The sequence below is a fragment of the Panthera uncia genome (assembly GCF_023721935.1).
Source record: "Panthera uncia isolate 11264 chromosome C1 unlocalized genomic scaffold, Puncia_PCG_1.0 HiC_scaffold_4, whole genome shotgun sequence".
NCBI classification, from domain to species: Eukaryota; Metazoa; Chordata; class Mammalia; order Carnivora; family Felidae; genus Panthera; species Panthera uncia.
In genome coordinates this window covers 103682580-103700342 of record NW_026057585.1, presented here as the reverse complement: position 1 = coordinate 103700342, position 17763 = coordinate 103682580, and the positions used below count along the sequence as shown (strand labels likewise).

General features: G+C 60.2%; 1 protein-coding gene across 2 annotated transcripts in view; it reads left to right on the top strand.

Moving 5' to 3' along the window:
- Positions 1-5564: 5564 nt before the first annotated feature.
- PRKCZ (protein kinase C zeta) overlaps positions 5565-17763 on the top strand; it is a 97950-nt gene continuing 85751 nt past the window's right edge. The window contains exons 1-4 of one of the 2 annotated variants that reach the window (XM_049618247.1): positions 5565-5813; positions 8590-8711; positions 9512-9601; positions 10930-10980. In XM_049618247.1, the coding sequence (XP_049474204.1) occupies positions 5743-5813; positions 8590-8711; positions 9512-9601; positions 10930-10980 (334 nt within the window). In that variant the 5' untranslated portion in view covers positions 5565-5742. The remainder of the gene's footprint in view (positions 5814-8589; positions 8712-9511; positions 9602-10929; positions 10981-17763) is intronic. The other variant, XM_049618246.1, reaches the window with a different exon arrangement.

Here is a 17763-nt window from a genome sequence, read left to right as displayed (position 1 = left end):
CCTAGGGGTCCGCCAAGGGGCAGGGTGCAGACCCTGCAGGTGCCGGTGCCTCGCTGTCCTCGCTTGTACGATGGGACGACAACTGCAGGGCTCGTGAGAGTTGCTGAATGCGGGAAGCCGCTGGCACAGCAGGGTCCAACCCTTCCGGGCCGTCGGAGTCCCGGGTGGCGGTTCGGCCCTGCAGCCCCCCACCCAGCAAGCCACCCTTCCTTGCGTGCACGCAGGAACACCCGTGGCGCACAAAGGCGCACGTGCAGCACGCACAGGGACCCCACGCAGAACACACAGACACGCGCACGTGCACAGGCAGGCCGTATCCACCGGGGTCCGGTCGGTGGTTTCCAACAGAGACCAGTTAACGGGCGATTAAGCTTGGCCAGTGACCGCAGGCAGGAGGCAGGACTGGTACCCGTGGGCTGAGGGGCCGCCTCTCCCCAGGCCGGAGTCGGGCCGCGTCCCCGGCGGGGGGCGGGGGGCCCAGGAGGCGCGCCGCCCACGCGGCCACCCACCGGGGCCCGAGCCGCGCGCGCGGGGCCCCGCCTCCGGCCGCGTCCCTCCGGCGCCCTCTGCTGGGAGAGAGGGAGGACGGCGGCTCCCGGAGCCAGGCACCTGCCGCGCACAGGCTGGCCCCGCTGTGATGAATGACCCCGCCCAAATGTCAGCAGTGCCCAGGGCGACAGACCCTCACCCTTGTCCTGAAGGAATGGCATCTAGGCCCCCAAGTAGGGAAGGGGGAATTTGGAGCAGAGAGGCAACCAATTGGCCACCGGCACATAGATGCACACGGATGCCGACAGACACAGATGTACGGGAAGCATCTGTAGGGACACACACGCGACGCGGACGCCGAATGTGAATGATCACACAATACACACGGACACACCGACACACACGCGGGCCGAGAAGCCCACGGAGACGAAGACATCCCTCTCCCTCTCCCTCTGGGCAGGGCCTTGCCCAGTGAATGGAGCAGCCTTTTCTGGAAGCTCCCAGGGCCCTGTCGCTGGCTCCCCACCCTCCTTGATGTGGCCCTCGAGGCCCCTCAGGGTCAGCTCCAGCAGCTTCTGCAGCCGCGCCTCCACAGCCTCCGGCCCACCCTGCTCCCTGGGGCCACAGAGCCTTTGCACAGGCTGCCCGACCTGCCTCTCCTGCGATCCTTCTCCACCACACACATGGTCATCCCGGTGACAGGCTTTCTTCCAGAGATCTGGTCAAACCTGCCTCTCTCCAACAGACTGCCATGTCTGTGTGACCAATGGCCGTGGCCAGTCTCCCCACCGGCTTGCAGGTTCACGGGGAGCAGCCATGTCTGGCCGAATCCCCACCGTATCCAGGCACCCGGCGGGCCCTTGGCCAACATCCGTTGAACAAATTAATGAGCGAGTGGAGTGAATGTTGTCTCTTGAGCCAGTTTTTCCAAATCCCATGATCCATGACAAAGGAAGGAAACACCTGCTGTCCATTCCTCCCTCAGCCATGAGCCCAGCAAACGTCCTGTCCCTCCCACAGCCATGTGTGTGAGCAAACGTCCTGTCCCTCCTGCAGCAGGAGTCTCACCTGCTTCCACCCTTCCCCTGAGGCATCCCCGAGTCTTTTGAGAGTCCTCATAGAGAACTTGCATTGAAGATCTGAGGGTGCCCTCGGTGGGGCCTGGCTGGGAGGGGCCTTGACCCAAGGCCTTGCAGCCCTGCTCTGCCCTCCGCCGGGCCTGGTCACCCTCCTCGCCCACCAGCCCCACACTGACCCTGGGGGCCCGGGCGACAAGACAGGGACACCCTCCCAGCTGGGTCTGCTGGGGGGGGGGGCAGGGGACCAGGGCTCGCCTCCCCTGACACCTTTCTGTGTTGTTGGGGTTGTGTGGCAAACCTCCATCACCTTTGTAATCCGCGTAAAAAGCCCGCACCTTTGTGCGTTTTCATTTTGGAAATAGTAAGTGTTTGTCATCACGAAGGTACGTGAGGTGTTTGTGGGGAGACTTGGGAAACGCAGAAGCTGCTGATAGGCAGCCCCAGGGCCTGTGGCAGGTCGGTCCTTGGGCGTCCACGGCCACCGCCCTGCCCACCCTCCCAAGCTCCCTCGCTTGGCGGGCCAGAGAGGCGGGAACCCTGCCCGGTGACACTGGGAGCAGGACCTGAGGGCCTGGGGGGTCGGCCTGGTGCCGGCGGTTCTGAGGGGTCTGCAGCTGTTCATTCATTCACTCGCTCACTCGTTCCCGGATGTGCCAGAGACACCGTGGGGGTGCGGCAGCGGCCTCTGCTGACCGGGTCCAACCCCCGCCACGTGTGGAGTGGGGACTGGTTGGGGAATCTGGGAACAAACACCTCGTGCCCGTTGCCGGGGCCCAGGGCCTGCGGCACCACCCGCCGGCTTGGTCAGGGCCACGCGCTCTGTCCTTGAGGCCCTAACTGCTGGGCGGGGGGCGGGGGGCACCCTCTGGGGGCTGTCCACTGGCGGGGGGGCAGGTGGGGCCCGATGTTTTGAGGAGCTGTTTGCCGGGAAGGACGCCAAAGCCCCCCACGCTCGGGGGAGGCCCTCAGGGAGGTTTTCCGGGCCCTGCAGATGACCCGTGTGCCCTCACCCCGGCCTGGGGCAGGAGGTGGCGAGACCCAGGGGTGGAAACCTCCCCAGCCCTCCTCCTGGAGTAGGCCTCTCCTCCTCTCCCAGCCCTGCTGGAGACCAGAGACCCCACCCTCCAACACCCCCCGACCTGGCCCCCAAGCTCCGAAGCTTCAGGCCCTTCTCCGGACTTCCCTCCCCGAGATTGAGGCCCCGGGGGTGCTGCAGTGACCTGGGTGCCAGCCTCCAGGAGAGAGGTTCACATGTCAGCTGAGATCTGTAGGGAAGGCCAGGGCACAAAGGGGCACCAGGACCCTAAAGGCTTCTACCCCAGCAAGGGCTTCCTGGTTACAAAGGGCTGTGGGGCCACACTTGGGCTGCTGGTGTGCACGGGGTCGGACATCTGCCGGCCCGTCCTGCCCGCAGGGGGGGTGGGGATCAAGGCCTGGGTTCGCTGCCTCCTTCTCTGCCTTTGAGGGAGGCAATCAGAGCGCCAGGGAGGTGTGGCGGGGTCTCGGGGGACCCCCTCCGCCGGAGACGGCCTGTGCCCACCGAGGTGCAACCTCGCTCTTCTCCACTGCCCGAGGTCATGTCCAGGCTGGGCTCTGGATGGCTGCCCAGGGGCTGACCAAGGGGCCCGACTCAGGGACAGCTGCATCCCACACACTCGTCTCCTGGGTGCTGCTTAGGTGGCAGATTCCCGCTCGTCCCCATGAGCACCATGCTGCTCCCCTGACATGACAAACCCTTGTACCCCATTCCCCTTCATGTGTGGCGGACCGCCACAGACCTCTGTGTGCCCGTGCTGGGGCTGTGGAGGAACCACCCTATCGGGTTGGGGCGGGGGGAGTAATACAGGCATCAGGGATATTAGGTGGAGACTCAAAGGAAGTGTGGGTCTGGGCGAAGGTGCTTCTGGGAGACGGAACAGCAGGTGCAAAGGCCCTGAGGCAAGAGGCAGTAAAGTGACCAGGTATTGGAGGGGATGAAGTTGGTGGGAGACGAAGACAGAAAAGAATGGGGTCCCAGATCCTGGAGGGCCTGGAGGGCCTATGGTCTTTTCCTGAGAGCAGTGGGAATCCCTAGGGGTTTTGAACACCAGCTAGGTGGACACGGACTGACTTATGTTTTAAGGAAACTGGAGGCTGCTGCAAAAATTCCCGCACAGAGGATGTGGCTTGGACCGGGTGGTAGCAGTGGAGGTGATGGGCTGTGGTAGGAATCTGCAACCACATTATTGAAGGTCAGGCCTCCAGGGTTTGCAGATGGAGGGGTGCGGCTATAAGAGGGAAAGGAGGTTTTTGAGCTGAGCACCTGGAGAGATGGGGCCGGCACTGACTGCACGAGGAAGAGCGTGGCCGAGGGAGGTTTGCTGGAAATGAGAAGCGGGGCGGGGGAGCCTTTAGGGAGAGACCAGGAGGAAGCAGCAGGGGAGAAGGCAGAGGGCAGCATCCTAGGGCAAGAGCTTCTCAGAGGGGCCAGACCATGTATTTCAAACACAGGAGTTGGTAGGGACACTGGGGGGCTGGGGGGGGGGGACCGGATGCTGAAGAGGAAGTGACCAGAGAGAAAGTGGGGCTGAGGGCTGGAAGTTATGCTGTAAAGGGAAATGGGCAGGGGCAGGTTATGCTGTAAAGGGAAATGGGCAGGGGCAGGTGCCCCAACCTTTTGTTTTTCCAGAAGGGAGAGTTCACAGCATCTTAGGTACGTGAGAGGTGAGCCTCCAACAGGTTTCTCTGAGCCCATGTCTAGGCAGAATATGGGGTCCGTGACCATAAAGACTGTTCACCTTGTTCTCCAGGCTCACCTGCGAGCAGGGTACCAAGGACGTGTCAGCGCGTGTCTGAGGAATGAGCCCGAGCAAGAGAAGCCCTTACAATTGTCCGAGTGGGGAGTGAAGGCTTGGGGGTCAGGGGTTGCCAGCGGGGGTGGGGGGGCGCGGGGGGGAAGGCCCCGGGGGGGGGGGCTGGCTCAGAGAGGAGGGGGGTTGGCAGGGGTGAGGGGACAGCAGACCTGAGTCTGGGGTGCCCACCCGGTGCCCGGGTGAGTTTCTACAAACAGCAGATTTAGGCCGTGTGGATGCGACCGGTAAGGGATGGGGCCCGGGAGGCCGCCCCTGAGGGGTGTGGGCCGCGCCCAGCGCAGGCTCTCCAGACCAAACGCCACGGGGTTATTAAGACCCAGAGAGGTTGTGGATTCAGACATGAAGGTCATGGGCGACGTGGCCAAATGCAGTGTCCCTGTCCTGGGCGGAGGCGTGAGCTGGAACCGAGGGAATCGCCAGCTAGTGTAGACGAGACTCCTGGCAATAGGGTCACGGACCCGCAAGGGGAGGAGGGCAGCCGGGGCCGGGAGAGCCAGCCGAGCCGGACGCTCCCCGTGACGCTGGCCGGGGCCTCTGCTCCCGCCCCTCAAGTCACCGGCGGCTCCTTCCCACCGTCCCCTGGCCCAGCGGCTCTCGGACTCGCGCTCGCCTCCGAATTACCCGGGGCTTGTCCGCACAGACTGCAGGAGTTTCGATTCTGCGAGTCTGGGCGGGGGCGCCCAAGACAGCTTGCGTTTCCAACAGGTCCCCGGGGCGCTGCAGCGCAGGGGCCCCGCCTGGGCAGCGCGGCCCCTGGAGCCCACTTCGCGGAGGGGCCGGCGCTCGGGGCCCGCGGGGCGCCGCCTCCGGTTGCCGGGCAGAGCCGGGCCGCGCGCGCCTCCATTGGCCGCAGGTGGGCCGCGCCCCGCCCGACAGGTAGTCCGCCCCGCGCGGAGCCATTGGGTCGCGGCCGCCGGGACCCCCGGGGATTGGCCCAGGTGGCGGCCCCGCCTCGCCCTCATTGGCCGCAGGTGCCACCGCCCCCGCCCCGGGACCGCCCGTCCCGCCGATTGGCCGCCCGCCGGGCCTCGGGTCGGCCATGTTCCGACCCCCCCTCCTCCCCCCGCCCCGGGCCTGACGCCGGGACTCCGTGCGCACACCTCGCGCGCCCCCGCCGGCCGTGCCCCCGTCCCGCCCAGCCCGCCCCCCAAGTTCCGCGGAGTTGGCCGGACTCGCGCCCCGGGATCCCGGCGCCGCGCGCGCGCGCGCGCCCTTCCGCGTTCCACCGCGGGCCCCACCTGGCGCCCCGGCCGGCCGCTGGGTCCCCGCGCCATGGCCGGAGCGCCCGGGGCGCGGCGCTGACGGCGGCCGGGGAGCGCGCCATGCCCAGCAGGACCGGCCCCAAGATGGACGGGAGCGGCTGCCGAGTCCGCCTGAAGGCGCACTCCAGCGGGTGAGCGCGCGACGCCCGACGGCGGGGACCGGCCCGGACCGGGGGGCAGAGCCAGGCGCGGGGACAGGAGGGCAGAGCCAGGCGCGGGGACCGGCCCGCACCGCGCCCGCCGTCGGGGGCCGTGTCGCTGCGGCGCGGGAGGGAGGGGACGGCGAGGGCCCTCGGGGCGCAGGGGTGCCGGGGAGGTCCTGACGCGCCCTCGCCGAGAGGCGGCCGTGGACGGGACGGGCGCTCCAGGCGCCCTTGGACGTCGCTCGCGGGAAAGGTCGCGGGGTCCTCTGGCGCCGAGGATGGGGCGCTGCGGGCTCCGGCGGCCGCTCGCGTCCCTCCTCCGCTCGCACTCGCCCCGAGGACTTTGCGGCGCGGGAGGCGGCCCCCGGCCCCGCACTGACATATTCCCGCCACAGCTGGTTGGACATCAAGGCCACAAACCTGTAAAGACTAAAGTTTTCGTCAAGTTGTGAAAACTCCTGGTTGAGTTGTAAGAATCAGGGTTTCCTAAACTTTCCCCAATTTAGCCGGCCGGAGTTCTAAGAAAAGTTTAATGACCCAGGTCCTGGGTGCAGGACGCAGGTTAGGGGCAGTGAGCAGCCCGTGGTTGCGCGAATTGGGGCGTGGTGGGGGTTCCCGTAAGTCTCCGGGAGCGGTTCTGTTGGGACCGGATCTTTCGGACACCGATCAGCTCTGCGTCCGCGCGCGTCGCCCTGGGCTCCACCTGCTCGCTGTAAAACGGGGCGAACGGGCTCTTCACAGAGGTCAGAGGCCGGGAGCGCCCGGTACGGCTCGGGTAGCGCCCCACACCCAGCAGCTGCGGGGCAGGGCTGCGTGGGGGGGGGGGGGGGGCGGGGACGGTGCCCAGAGGCCAGATCCTGCCTCTGCCCCGGGAGCGCTGTAGATGAGGCTGGCGGGAGAGCTTCCTTACATCCGTGTTGGTCTCCAGGGGCCCTGAAATCGGACCCGGCTGTCCGAGGGTCACCGGTACCGGCGCTGGGAGGGGAGCGCATCGCTAGCCTGGCACGTGAATTTGGCCGTCTTGGCCATAGTGGCTTGCCACGGGCGCATCTCAAAGGTTAGGGTTAGAGTTAGGGTGCATAGTCCCAGCTGAGGAGGGGCTTGCGGCTCTTGAGCTCGTGAGGGCACCTTGTTTGGGGTGTGGGGTCAGACCTCCCCTGTCCTTTCTGCCATCCTCAGCTGGGTTGCCTGGGAGCAGGGTATGTGTGGGACAGTTGGTGACAGGGCTCCAGGGAGGAATGATTTCTGGGGAAGGATGGCCAGTCCACCTGAAGAGGTCCAGGAATCCTGTTTCTGGCCTGGAAGGGTGGTCTGTCCGTTAAAACTAGTTCTGAGGCTGTAACATCCTGGCTTGCTGGTTTTGGTAAACCGTGGAAGGCCTGTCACAACACAGACGCCCTCTTCCCAGCCAGGAATTGTGGGATCGATCAACAGCCACTTTGTGAAAACTCAGAGTGGATCCTCAGCGAAAGGAAGTCCATACCCCAGCAGCCTGGGTGGGTGGGTGGGTGGGGCCTGCCCCCCCCCCCCCCCCAGCCTGCCTCCAGGGTGGGGCACTGAGGGCAGGGATGGAGGCCCTCGAGGAGGGTTCTGGGCAAAGTTGACTGGAGCTCTTGGGGGTTCTGGACTGAGCCACCACTGCCCTCACCCTGCCCCTGACTTTGGCCCCTGGAGAGCGCTTTGGTTACCGCCAGTAATGTGACCTGTTGAGTCTGCTTTCTCTGGGCTGATGTGGCCCACTCGTTCCTCCCATTCCCTACCTCAGCTCCCTCCTCTCCCCCCCCCCCCTCCCCCCCCTTCCTCCCCTCCCCTCCCCTCTTCCTTTCCCTCCCCTCCTCCCCACCTCTCCCCTCCCCGGCCTTCCCCACCCTCTTCCCCTCTTCCTCCCCCTCCCACACTCTTCCTTTCCCCCTCTGTGGTGCTCCCGGCTGTGCAGACAGTTCCTGCCTAGGCCAGCTCCTCACCCCCACCCGCGCCTGCCCCGTGTGTCTCCCAGGGCACTTGGGAGGCATAGTCCTCAGAATGCAGCGAGGATGCATTCTGGAAAGCACCCACCAAGGTCAGCGCTCACTTATCCAAACGGCAGGGGTCCAAGTGGAGCTCTGTCCCCGATGGGACTGTGCTGCCACCTTGCTGGCAGATTGTTTGGGGCAGAGGTCAGACACATCGAAGACGCCATTCTTAAAAATAGGGGGCCCCCAGCTTGGCCTTGGAAGATGTGCTGTGACTGGGGTCTCAGCAGGGTCCGGCAGCACCTGTGTCATGAGGAGATTCCCAGGTGATGCGGACCCGAGTCGGACGCTATGCTGGGTGGCCTCTCAGCGCCCGCTTTCCTGAGGTCACAGGAACAGCCGTGTGGGTCTTCCCTTTCTCCAGCTCAAGCCTGGGCTGCTGTCCCTGCTGTCAGCTTTGGGGGAAGGTCTGATGAAGCCCGTGGGCTTGAGCTGAACACACTGGGCACACCCCCCACCCCCTCCTTTGATGGGCAAATAACCTGGTCCCTGAGTAAGTGCTTGCCTGGCTCTTCCCGATGCCCCTGCCTCGTTCTTTCCCCCAGTTAGGCAGGTCCCGGTGCAGAATAGATCTTTCTGTGCAAAGGCATTCATGGTAGTAATTAAAGAATAAAACTGGTCAGTGGTTCTGTTGGGGGTCCTGTAATATTTTGTTTGGGAAATTTTTCATTTAATCAACTCAGTTATTAATAAATCAATAGTATTTGATTTAAATGTGCTCCTTGGTGAAACGTGTGCATCCTCTGCCCCAGGGACATCCTGATCACCAGCCTAGACGCGGCGATGACCTTCGAGGAGCTCTGTGAGGAAGTGAGAGAGATGTGCAGTCTCCACCAGGGGCACCCGCTCACCCTCAAGTGGGTCGACAACGAAGGTAGCCCTTGGTCTGTGGTCTGGCAACGACATACCGTAAATCTCCACACGTGTGCTTGTGGGAAGTTAGGTCAGCCCTGCCTCAGGGAGGTTTAAAACTATGGAATTAAGCTGGTTAACAGCCAGCTTCCCTGGGGGGATGCTGGAAGTCATTTCCGGGAAGAGGCTGCCTTCAGGGAAGCTTGGTTTGGGGGCTGGGAAGGGAGGAGAGCCCCCAGGGCAGCGGGGAGAGGGCTGCAGGGGTCTCGCTGCCCCGCCTGGGCCAGCCCTTGCCCTCCTCCCTGTTCTTCCTCTCTCGTGTTCTGGGTTTTCCAGTAGGTGATTTGGAAAGGTGAGCTCTCTTCTGATTTTCCTTTTCTCAGGGAAAGCAGGAGGGTGAGTAGCTAGGGCCCCGCGGTGCACACATCTGAGAAAGCTGGGGGGTGGGGGGCAGCTCCCGGGGTATGGGTTCTATGCATCTCTGTGTTCCTATCCAGGATGGGGGTAGGGAGTCTCTGCTTTCGTCCAGGACTGAGCCAAGAAGAATGTCCTTTATCTTGCCCAACCGAGAGTTAGCACGGTTTTTGCTCTCCAGGTGGCCTTCTCGGGGCTCAGGGTGAACTCACTTCCCTTTGGGGGATCCACCGGTTCTGATGTGGGGCCCTGGTCGGAGCTGATTCCTGGTCTGGCTGGTTCTTGGACTTCCCAGCTCTGCTGTGGGCGGCTGGTCCCGAGCAGAGAGACGTGGCCTTTCCAGACTCGAGTTGGACCCCTTTGCCATAGGCCTGCGGTGACCTCAGTGATGTCTCTTGCCCCGCCTAGGTGACCCCTGCACTGTGTCCTCCCAGATGGAGCTGGAGGAGGCCTTCCGCCTGGCCTGTCAGCACAGGGACGAAGGGCTCACCATTCACGGTTAGTGGCAGCTGGAGGGGTGGGGTGGTCCCACTGTGGTCTGGCGAGATGGGAGCCCAGCGTCCCCCAGACAGCCTGGGGGACTAGAGGCCATGTGGAGGATCGTGGTTTAAAATGTTGGGATTCCAGAGAGAATTTAAGGATGTCGGATACAGTGCAGCTTGGGTTTGTTTTTTCTCTTATGTTTTATTAACCCAAATAAAAACTGCTGTGGCTGATAGAAAAGCTCCTTCTCACTGGACACAGGAACCTGGGTTCTGGTTGCTGGTCCTCATCGTCCCCATTCCCTGGAGGCCAGCATCTCTGGGCACATCAGAGGCCTGGGCTCGCTCACTGGCCTCCGTCTGTTCCCGTCCCCGGCGAGGAGGGCGGGGGGGAGCCCGGACGGTGCACGGCACCACTGTCTGGGGACAAGAACTTCCCTGTGACTCTCTCCTGGCTCACAGCGTTCCTCAGCCCAGTAAGCTCAGAGCTGGGTTACACGTTGAGTCACGTAAATGTGAGCTGTTATCATTGCAGTATAGCCTCTGTAAATTGGGGGTGTCAGGCTGCCCCCCCAGCACTTTCGGGGTTCTGTAGGGTGTCTGAGCGTGGTTCTGGCAGCTGTGGCCCACCAGCCACGTCTGCGTTCCCTTCTACGCGGGGCGAGCGGGCAGCGACCAGAGCTCAGGACCAGCGGTTTCTGTGGGACCGTCATTGTCCCTGCTACTGGGGTAGTGGGTGGGTACAGGATCGATTCTGAGGCTCTTTATGCAAATGTGGTTTAGAAACTGGAGGTCTCGCCCCGCCCACTTCCTGGCGGTAAACACGCTTAAATTGCTGCCGGGACGCTGCCGGCTAAGGTGCTTTAAAAAGCCACTTCTATTTTCTAGATTAAGGGAAGGGTTGTTTCAGCTAGGGTTTAATACTTTGTAAGCTTCTGTTTTAATGATCTATTATGGAAGCCCAGGGTATATTTTAAGATACTTCATTTTGATTCCACTTGAGTACGAGGTGGAATCTAACGTGCTTTCCAAAGTCCCTCTGTGAAGGAGGTGTGTGTCCTCCCCTGTCCGTGCTGGCTTACTGCTGCGCACCGGCCGGCTTCCTTGGGTGGCTCTGCCTGAGTCCCCCGACGGCTTTTCGCCCCCAAGTCTTCAGTGGACTTCGAAGTCCCGTAAAAGGGGGCTTGACGTCGGTGTGGTTGGGCTTCCACGGTTGTGCCCCCGTGAGCATCTCCTCAGAGGGGGCTTGCCAGCCACGTGGCCTTTGTGTGCGAAGCCCGACTCGGAGCAGGACCTCCCGCAAGGTGCCCCGAGTGACAGACTGCTCTCTCTCCCTCTGTCCAGTGTTCCCCAGCATCCCCGAGCAGCCAGGCATGCCTTGTCCGGGAGAACACAGTGAGTACCTTTTCCTGTGACTCGTGTTGCGTGTTCTGGCTCGAATTTGTGGCCCGTCGTGTCGGGAATGTGGAGTTGGGTGCCTTGTGTGGCCCGTGGCTTAGGAACACTTATCCTCCTGCAGCAACGCGGGGCAGAGCGCGTGGCTGATGCGGCCTCACGTGGTTGCCGTGGCCCTTGTGCGTGGCTAGCGAGTGCTGCCCTCCCCGCGCTGGCCTGTCCAACGGTGCCGCATGGAAAAGTCCAGGAAAGCCCTGATCTCCCTGAGGACGGAGGGGCCGGGCTGGGGCATCTGCCCCAGCTGCTGCCACGCCCGCACCTGGTCGTTTGCCCCCTCCCCAGGACTTCTCCTCCTGGGGCTGTTGGTAGGGGACGGAGTCCCAGGAGCAGTGGGCCGGAGGAGAGCTTCTGACCTCGTCCCAGGGGCCATCGGACCCCAAGCAGGCAGAGCACTTCCGTCCTGCCCTGTCCTTGAAGACAGGGCACTCATGTGGATGTAAATCACTCACCAGCCACCCGGACCCTACCCCGGCCCGGTGCCCTGCCCTCTGTGTTGTGGTGAGCACCGACCTCCGGGCCAGCCTGGGTGCCTGCGCGTTGGGCTCCCCTCGGCCCCTTCCCAACAGGGGACCCAGGGGCGGGCTCTCTCAGCCTCTTGTCGGGTCCCTTGGTCTGTGCTGAGTTCCTGTGGCCCCCCGGACCCGGTGGAGGTAGCGAGTGGGTTGTGTGCGTGAGCGCTGGGCTTAAAGCACTGGGGCTGAGGATGGACTCGGGAACCCTTCGTGCCGAGGAGAGAGTGGCTGGTGATTGGGGAGTGGCCTTGGGGCTTCCAGAGAGAACTGGGGACCCTGAAGGAGCGGCCAGCACGGCTGTGGAATCCTGGCAGGAGTGGAGCCGGGCGGTCTGACGGGGCCAGAACTGCCGCGGGGCTGGCTGGACACGCTGCCCTGGTGGGTGGGCGGGTGCTGGATGTGGGGGCCGGTTTCGGGGAGAGCGGGAGAAGCTCTAGGGGCTCGTTCCTTCATTCGGTTGTGCCTGTGCCTCCGTGCCCGGCGCTGCACAGGCTGGGTGCGGGCAGCGGGAGCCCCAGGACCTCCCAGCTGGGAGGCAGGCGGCGGCCAGATAAACACCCAAACGCTCAGAGGGGGAGCAGGGGGCAGGGCGGGGTGGGTGAGCCTGCAGCTCGAGAGTTGGAGGCCAGGAAACGCACTGAGGAGGGGGTGGGAGAGGGGCTGGCCCGTGAGCCATGGAGGCCAGAGGGCCCACCTGCCAGCGGGGGCGGGCCCTCCCACGCGAGCCTCCCCGCGGAGGGGTCGACGGGAGTTGACCTGGCCTTGTGTGGGCTCAGCCTCTGGAGGGCAGGAGGGTGCGGGGTTTCTGCCCCCAGCGCGGTAGACGTGGGAGTGCCGGGCAGTGGCTGTGTCACTGTGCAGGAATGCAGAGAATGTAGGGAGCTTCTAGAAAGCACTGTCCTTGAGATGCTTCGAGGGGTGGCTCTGGAGCTTTGATGACCACTCAGCCTTGCTGATCGTACCGCCGGCACCTGGAGGCAGCCGGTCCCAGGGAGGGGCTGAGGCTGGCTGACAGGTGCTGTCTCCCCCTGCGCGCGGTTCCCGGCCGCACACACCCTCATCCCTGCACCGGGCACACGGGACAAGGGCTGCCTCACCTGCTGGCCAGGGGTGCGTGAGCAGAACGCCTTCCTTACGCGGGTCTCCTGGGCTCTGGGCTCTTTGAGTGTTGGTCTTCTCCCCAATATTTTGCTCTTTTGGCTTGATTTTAATGCCAAAAAAAAATCCGTTCTGGTCACCGATGGCCACGGTGTGCGGTGAGATTTTGGTGCCTGTGTGGGCACTCACATCCGGTGTTATTGGTCAGCACGCCTGATGCCTGGGGAGCGAGAAGGGTCAGACAGGTGCCAGGTGTGTGGCGCCCCGGAGCTGTGTCGGGACCACGTGAGGAGGGCTGGACGGACTGATGGACGGACGGACGGCAGAAGTGCAGTCCCACGGTGGCACCTGGGCACGTCCAGCTGGAAGGGCCACCCTGCACCATCTGGCCTGTGTCCACTTTCAGCAAAACACCGTCCAGCACATTCTATTCGGGTTGTTAATCGGAACTTAGTCGTTTTTATAGAGTTTCACAAGATCGTGTAAAGTACACATAAGATAAAATGCACCGTTTTGGCCACTGTGGAGCGAGTGACTCTGTGGCAGTTAGGACATCCAGTATTGTGCCACCTCTCCCTCCCGCCCGTCGGCGGCCGCTCCCCATTCCCTGCTCCACCCAGCCCCCCACGGCCACGGCTTGTCGCTCCGGCTCTGGATTTACCTGCTTTGGACTCCCATGGAGTCATGGGAGGTGCACTTTGTCACTGACCTCTGTCCCTTAGCATGACATTTTCCACCTTCATCCCTGTTATGGTGCATGTCAAAACCACATTGCTTCTTTTCCCGGTTTTTCACTGTGGTAAATTACATACAGCGTAAGACTTGCCGTCTTGACCATTTTTTTAAGTTTATTTATTTTGAGAGAGAGTGCATGGGTGTGAGCAGGGGAGGGACAAAGGGAGAAAGAGAATCCCGAGCAGACTCCACGCTGACGTGGGGCTCGATCCCATGAACCATGAGATCATGACCTGAACCGAAATCAGGAGTTGGATGCCCCCCAGGTGCCCCTTGACCATTTCTAAGTGGCTGGTTCGTTGATGTTAATCACGTTCACCCTGTTACGCAACAGTCAGCACCATCCATCTCCCGGGCTCTGGACTCTGGATCTCAGCTCAGGTAGTGATTTCACGGTTCGTGAGTTCGAGCCCCACGTCTGGCTGTGCACTGACAGCAGGGAACCTGCTTGGGATTCTCTCTCTCTCCTTCTCTCTCTGCCCCTCCTCTGCTCGTGCTTGCTCTCTCCCTCTTTCAAAATAAATACACAGACATTAAAAAAAAAACAAATCGAAGCTCTGTTCCCACCGGCACCTCCCCCAGCCCCTGCCACTCTCCGTTCTATGACTTTGGTCGAAGTACCTCACGTAAGTGGAGTCAAACAGGATTTGTCTTTTTGTGACTGGTTTATTTTACGTAGCAGAACGTCCTCAAGGTTCATCCACATAGCGTATGACCTGTAGCATCACAGGGTTTCCTTGTGTCTCCAAGGCTGAATGATACTCCATCGTATCTATGGACCACGTTTGGTTTATCAGCCACAGGTGGACACTGGGTCGCTTCCTTGCTTCAGCTCTTGTGAACACAGATGTACAAATATCTCTTAGATCTCGCTTTCAATTTTGGCGGGGGGGGGGGGGGGGTATATACTCAGAAGTGGAGCTGCTGGGGCATACGGTGTCTCTGTTGCCACACTGGTTTCCACACTGGTTTCCACAGCAGCCACACCGGTGTATGTCCCCACCAGCTGTGCACAGGGTCCCAATTTCCCCACATCCTCACCAGCACTTACCAGTTTCCAATTCCTTTTTTTTTTTTTTTTTTTTTTAATTTTAGTGAGTGAGCGAGTGGGGGAGAGGGGAGGGGCAGAGGAAGAGAGAGAGAATCTTAAGCAGACTCCACACTCAGCACAGAGCCCGGGGCTCCATCCCACGACCCTGGGATCCTAACCTGAGCCGAAATCAAGAGTCAGATGCTCAACCGACTGAGAAGCCCAGGTGCCCCTCCGTTTTTTGAAGCATCCCCATGGGTGTCAGGGGGCCTCTCGTAGTGCCGACCCGCATTTCCCTGAGGGTGAGTGACGCCGAGCATCTTTTCCTGGGCTTCTTGGCCACGCGGTGTGTTCTTTGGAGAATGTCCGTTTGTGTCCTTGGTCCCTTTTTGAGTGCGGTTGTTAATGTTTTTGCTGCTGGGTTTGGGGAGTCCTTTTACGTTCTGGGTTTTAATCCTTCATCAGCTGTATGGTTTGCACATACTTTCTCCCACTCTGTGGGTCGTCTTTCCGCTCTGGATCGTGTCTCTTGATGCACAAAACTGTTAACTTTTCATGAAGTCCAGTCTGCCCGTTTTTGTTGTTTTTGCCTCTGCTTTTGGTATCCCATCCAAGAAACTGTCGGCTACAATGTGGTCAAGTTTTATCCTACGTTTTCTTCAAAGAGTTTTATAATTTCAGGCGTTACATTGAGGTCTCTGACGCATTTGGGGTTAATTTTCGTATATGGCGTGAGGTGTAGGGGTCCAGCTTCATTCTTTGGCATGAGGACGTCCAGTGTTCCCAGTGCCTGTTTGTTGAAAAGACCAACCTCTCCCCATTGAATGGTCCTTCTCAAGAGTCACCTGACCGGCGTGGGAGGGTTGGCTTCTGGACTGTCTGTTCTCTTGGACTTCGAAAGCCTGTTTTTATGCCAACATCACGCTGTTTTGGTTACTGTAGTAAGTTTTGAAATCGGGGAGTGTGAGGGCCCCGGCTTTGTTCCTTTGCAAGATGGTTTGGCCGTTCTGGGTCCCTGGAGATGATTTTTAGGATGAGTATTTCTGTTTCTGCAAGAACGTGTCATTGGGATCTTGCTAGGGGTTGCATGGAATCTTTGGTCGGTTTGGGTGGTGTTAACGCGACGACAACATGAAGCCTTCCAGCCCGGACACGCGGGATGGTTACTTTTATTGTCTTTACTTTGAGCACGATGTTGTAGTTTTCAGCGTGCAAGTCTTTGACCTCCTTCGTGGGTTTAGTAAGTACTTTATTCTTAATGCTATTGTGAGATGGAACTGTTTTCTGAATTTCTTTTTTTGGGTTGCTCGTTGCTTGTGTATAAAAATGCAGCCGATTCTGGTGTCGGCTTTGCATCCTGCTATTTTGCTGAATTTGTGTCCTAGTGCCGACAACTTTTTTGTGGAATCATTAGTGTTTTCTGTGTCATCTGTGAAGAGATCATTTTCCTCTTCCCTTTCCAATGGATGTGCTTTTATTCGTTCTTTTTTCTTGCCTGACTGCTCCTGTTAGAACTTCTAGTGTGTGGAAGAGGGGAGCAGGCATCCTTGTCTTGTTCCTGATCTTGGAGGAAATGCTTTCAGTCTTTGAGCACTCGGGGAGATGCTTGCGGGGGATGTTCATATATGGCTTTTACCACGTCCCTTTGTTGCCATAATGAGACTTGTATATGGTCTTTGTCCCCAATTTCTGGCCGAGCTCCTAAGTCCCTCGGAATCTCCTGAGCAAGGCGAGTGTCTTTTGTCATTCTTTGTCACGGGAGTGTCATTCTTTAAGAGTACCTTTCGAACACATTAGAATTTATGCTAATGAGGGGGTTTAGGGTGGGGCCTCTAGATAGCCTCAGGATGGGGCGGTGACCAGAAAGGCCTAGTGACTAGAGCGGTTTACAGTCTTACCCCCTGACCTCTCGGGAGGAGAGAAGGGCTGGAGGTTGAATCAATCATGCCTCCTTAAAACCCCGTGAGGAGGGTGGGTGGGGGCGGTGTCTGGCGGTGACACATGGAGATGTGGGGACAGGGGCTTGTCTAGAGAGTGTGGAAGCCCCACGCCCTTCCCCCACACCTTGCCCTGTGGATCTCTTCCGTCAGTCTGTTGCCGAGTTAATCCAGTCACTCCAGCAGATTAATCCCACCTGGGAGGGGTTGAGGGACTGCGTCATCTGTAGCCATTCGGTCAACAGCACACAGTTGACAGCCTGGATTGGTGACTGGCCTCTGAAGTGGGGAGGCGGCCGTCTCGTAGGCCGAACCCTTCACCTGTGGGATCTGGGGCTGACCAGGTAGAGAGCGTCAGAATTGAGTTCACTGCTTGGCGCTAGGGGGAGAAGACACGCGTGGTGCCTTCCGTTCCTCGTTTGCCGAGGGTTTTGTTGTTGTTGTTTTAAAAGCGAAGTCACTTGGGGGCCTGGGTGGCTCAGTCGGTTAAGCGGTTAAGCGTCTTGGTTTCAGCTCAGGTCATGATGTCATGGGTTCGTGAGTTCGTGCCCCGTGTGGGCTCTGTGCTGGCGGCATGGATCCTGCTTGGGATTCTCTCTCTCTCTCTCTCTCTCTCTCTCTCTCTCTTTCTCTCTCTCTCTCTCTCTCTCTGCCCCTACCCAGCTCATGCTGTCTCTGTCTCTCTCAAAAATAACTAAACTTAAAAAAATAAGTAAATAAAAGAAGTCACTGTTGTCAAGAGGATATGGAACTACGTTCCATAGAGCTGGGAACTCTAACATGCAGAAATTCAGCAGCTTCACCTGAGGGCTTCTGGCATCTCTAGGCCCAAATAAAAACTGCCTCTTTAGATTGGAAACATCTACAGTGTGCATGTCTACAACGTGAATCTGCCTAAAACCGGGCAACGCCGGGCTTTTCAGGAGCTGCCATCCTAAGCCACCGCCTCCAGTGACTAGAACTTTCCGTGAATCTGACAAAGACTGGAGAGATTTGGTCCTCGGCTGGAAGTCAGGGTGTGTGAAGGGTCCGGAGTGCTCCAGGAGCTTCCTTACATGGTTCCTGACACCTTCCCAGTCCCCAGTGTCCCCACACCCACCATGGACAGCCGTGTCTCAGCCAGCAGCTCCCCTGTTCTCCTTCTCTCCGCCTCCCCATCTGCCATATTGTTCTCTCCCTTGTTTGTTGAGTATTTTGACCACGAAAGGATTTTTCTCTTCATGAAATGCCCTTTCTTTGTCAGTGGAGCCGACCGTGTGTGGTTGTGTGGCTTTTCCCTCCATTCTCTTCCTGTGTATCGCACTGATTGGTCGTTCCCCTGTGGAGCCATTGCCGCGTTCTGGGGCAAATCCCACTTGGTCACGCGCTGTGGTGCTGAGTTCTGTTTCCTTTCGCGTCAGTGATCAGAAGA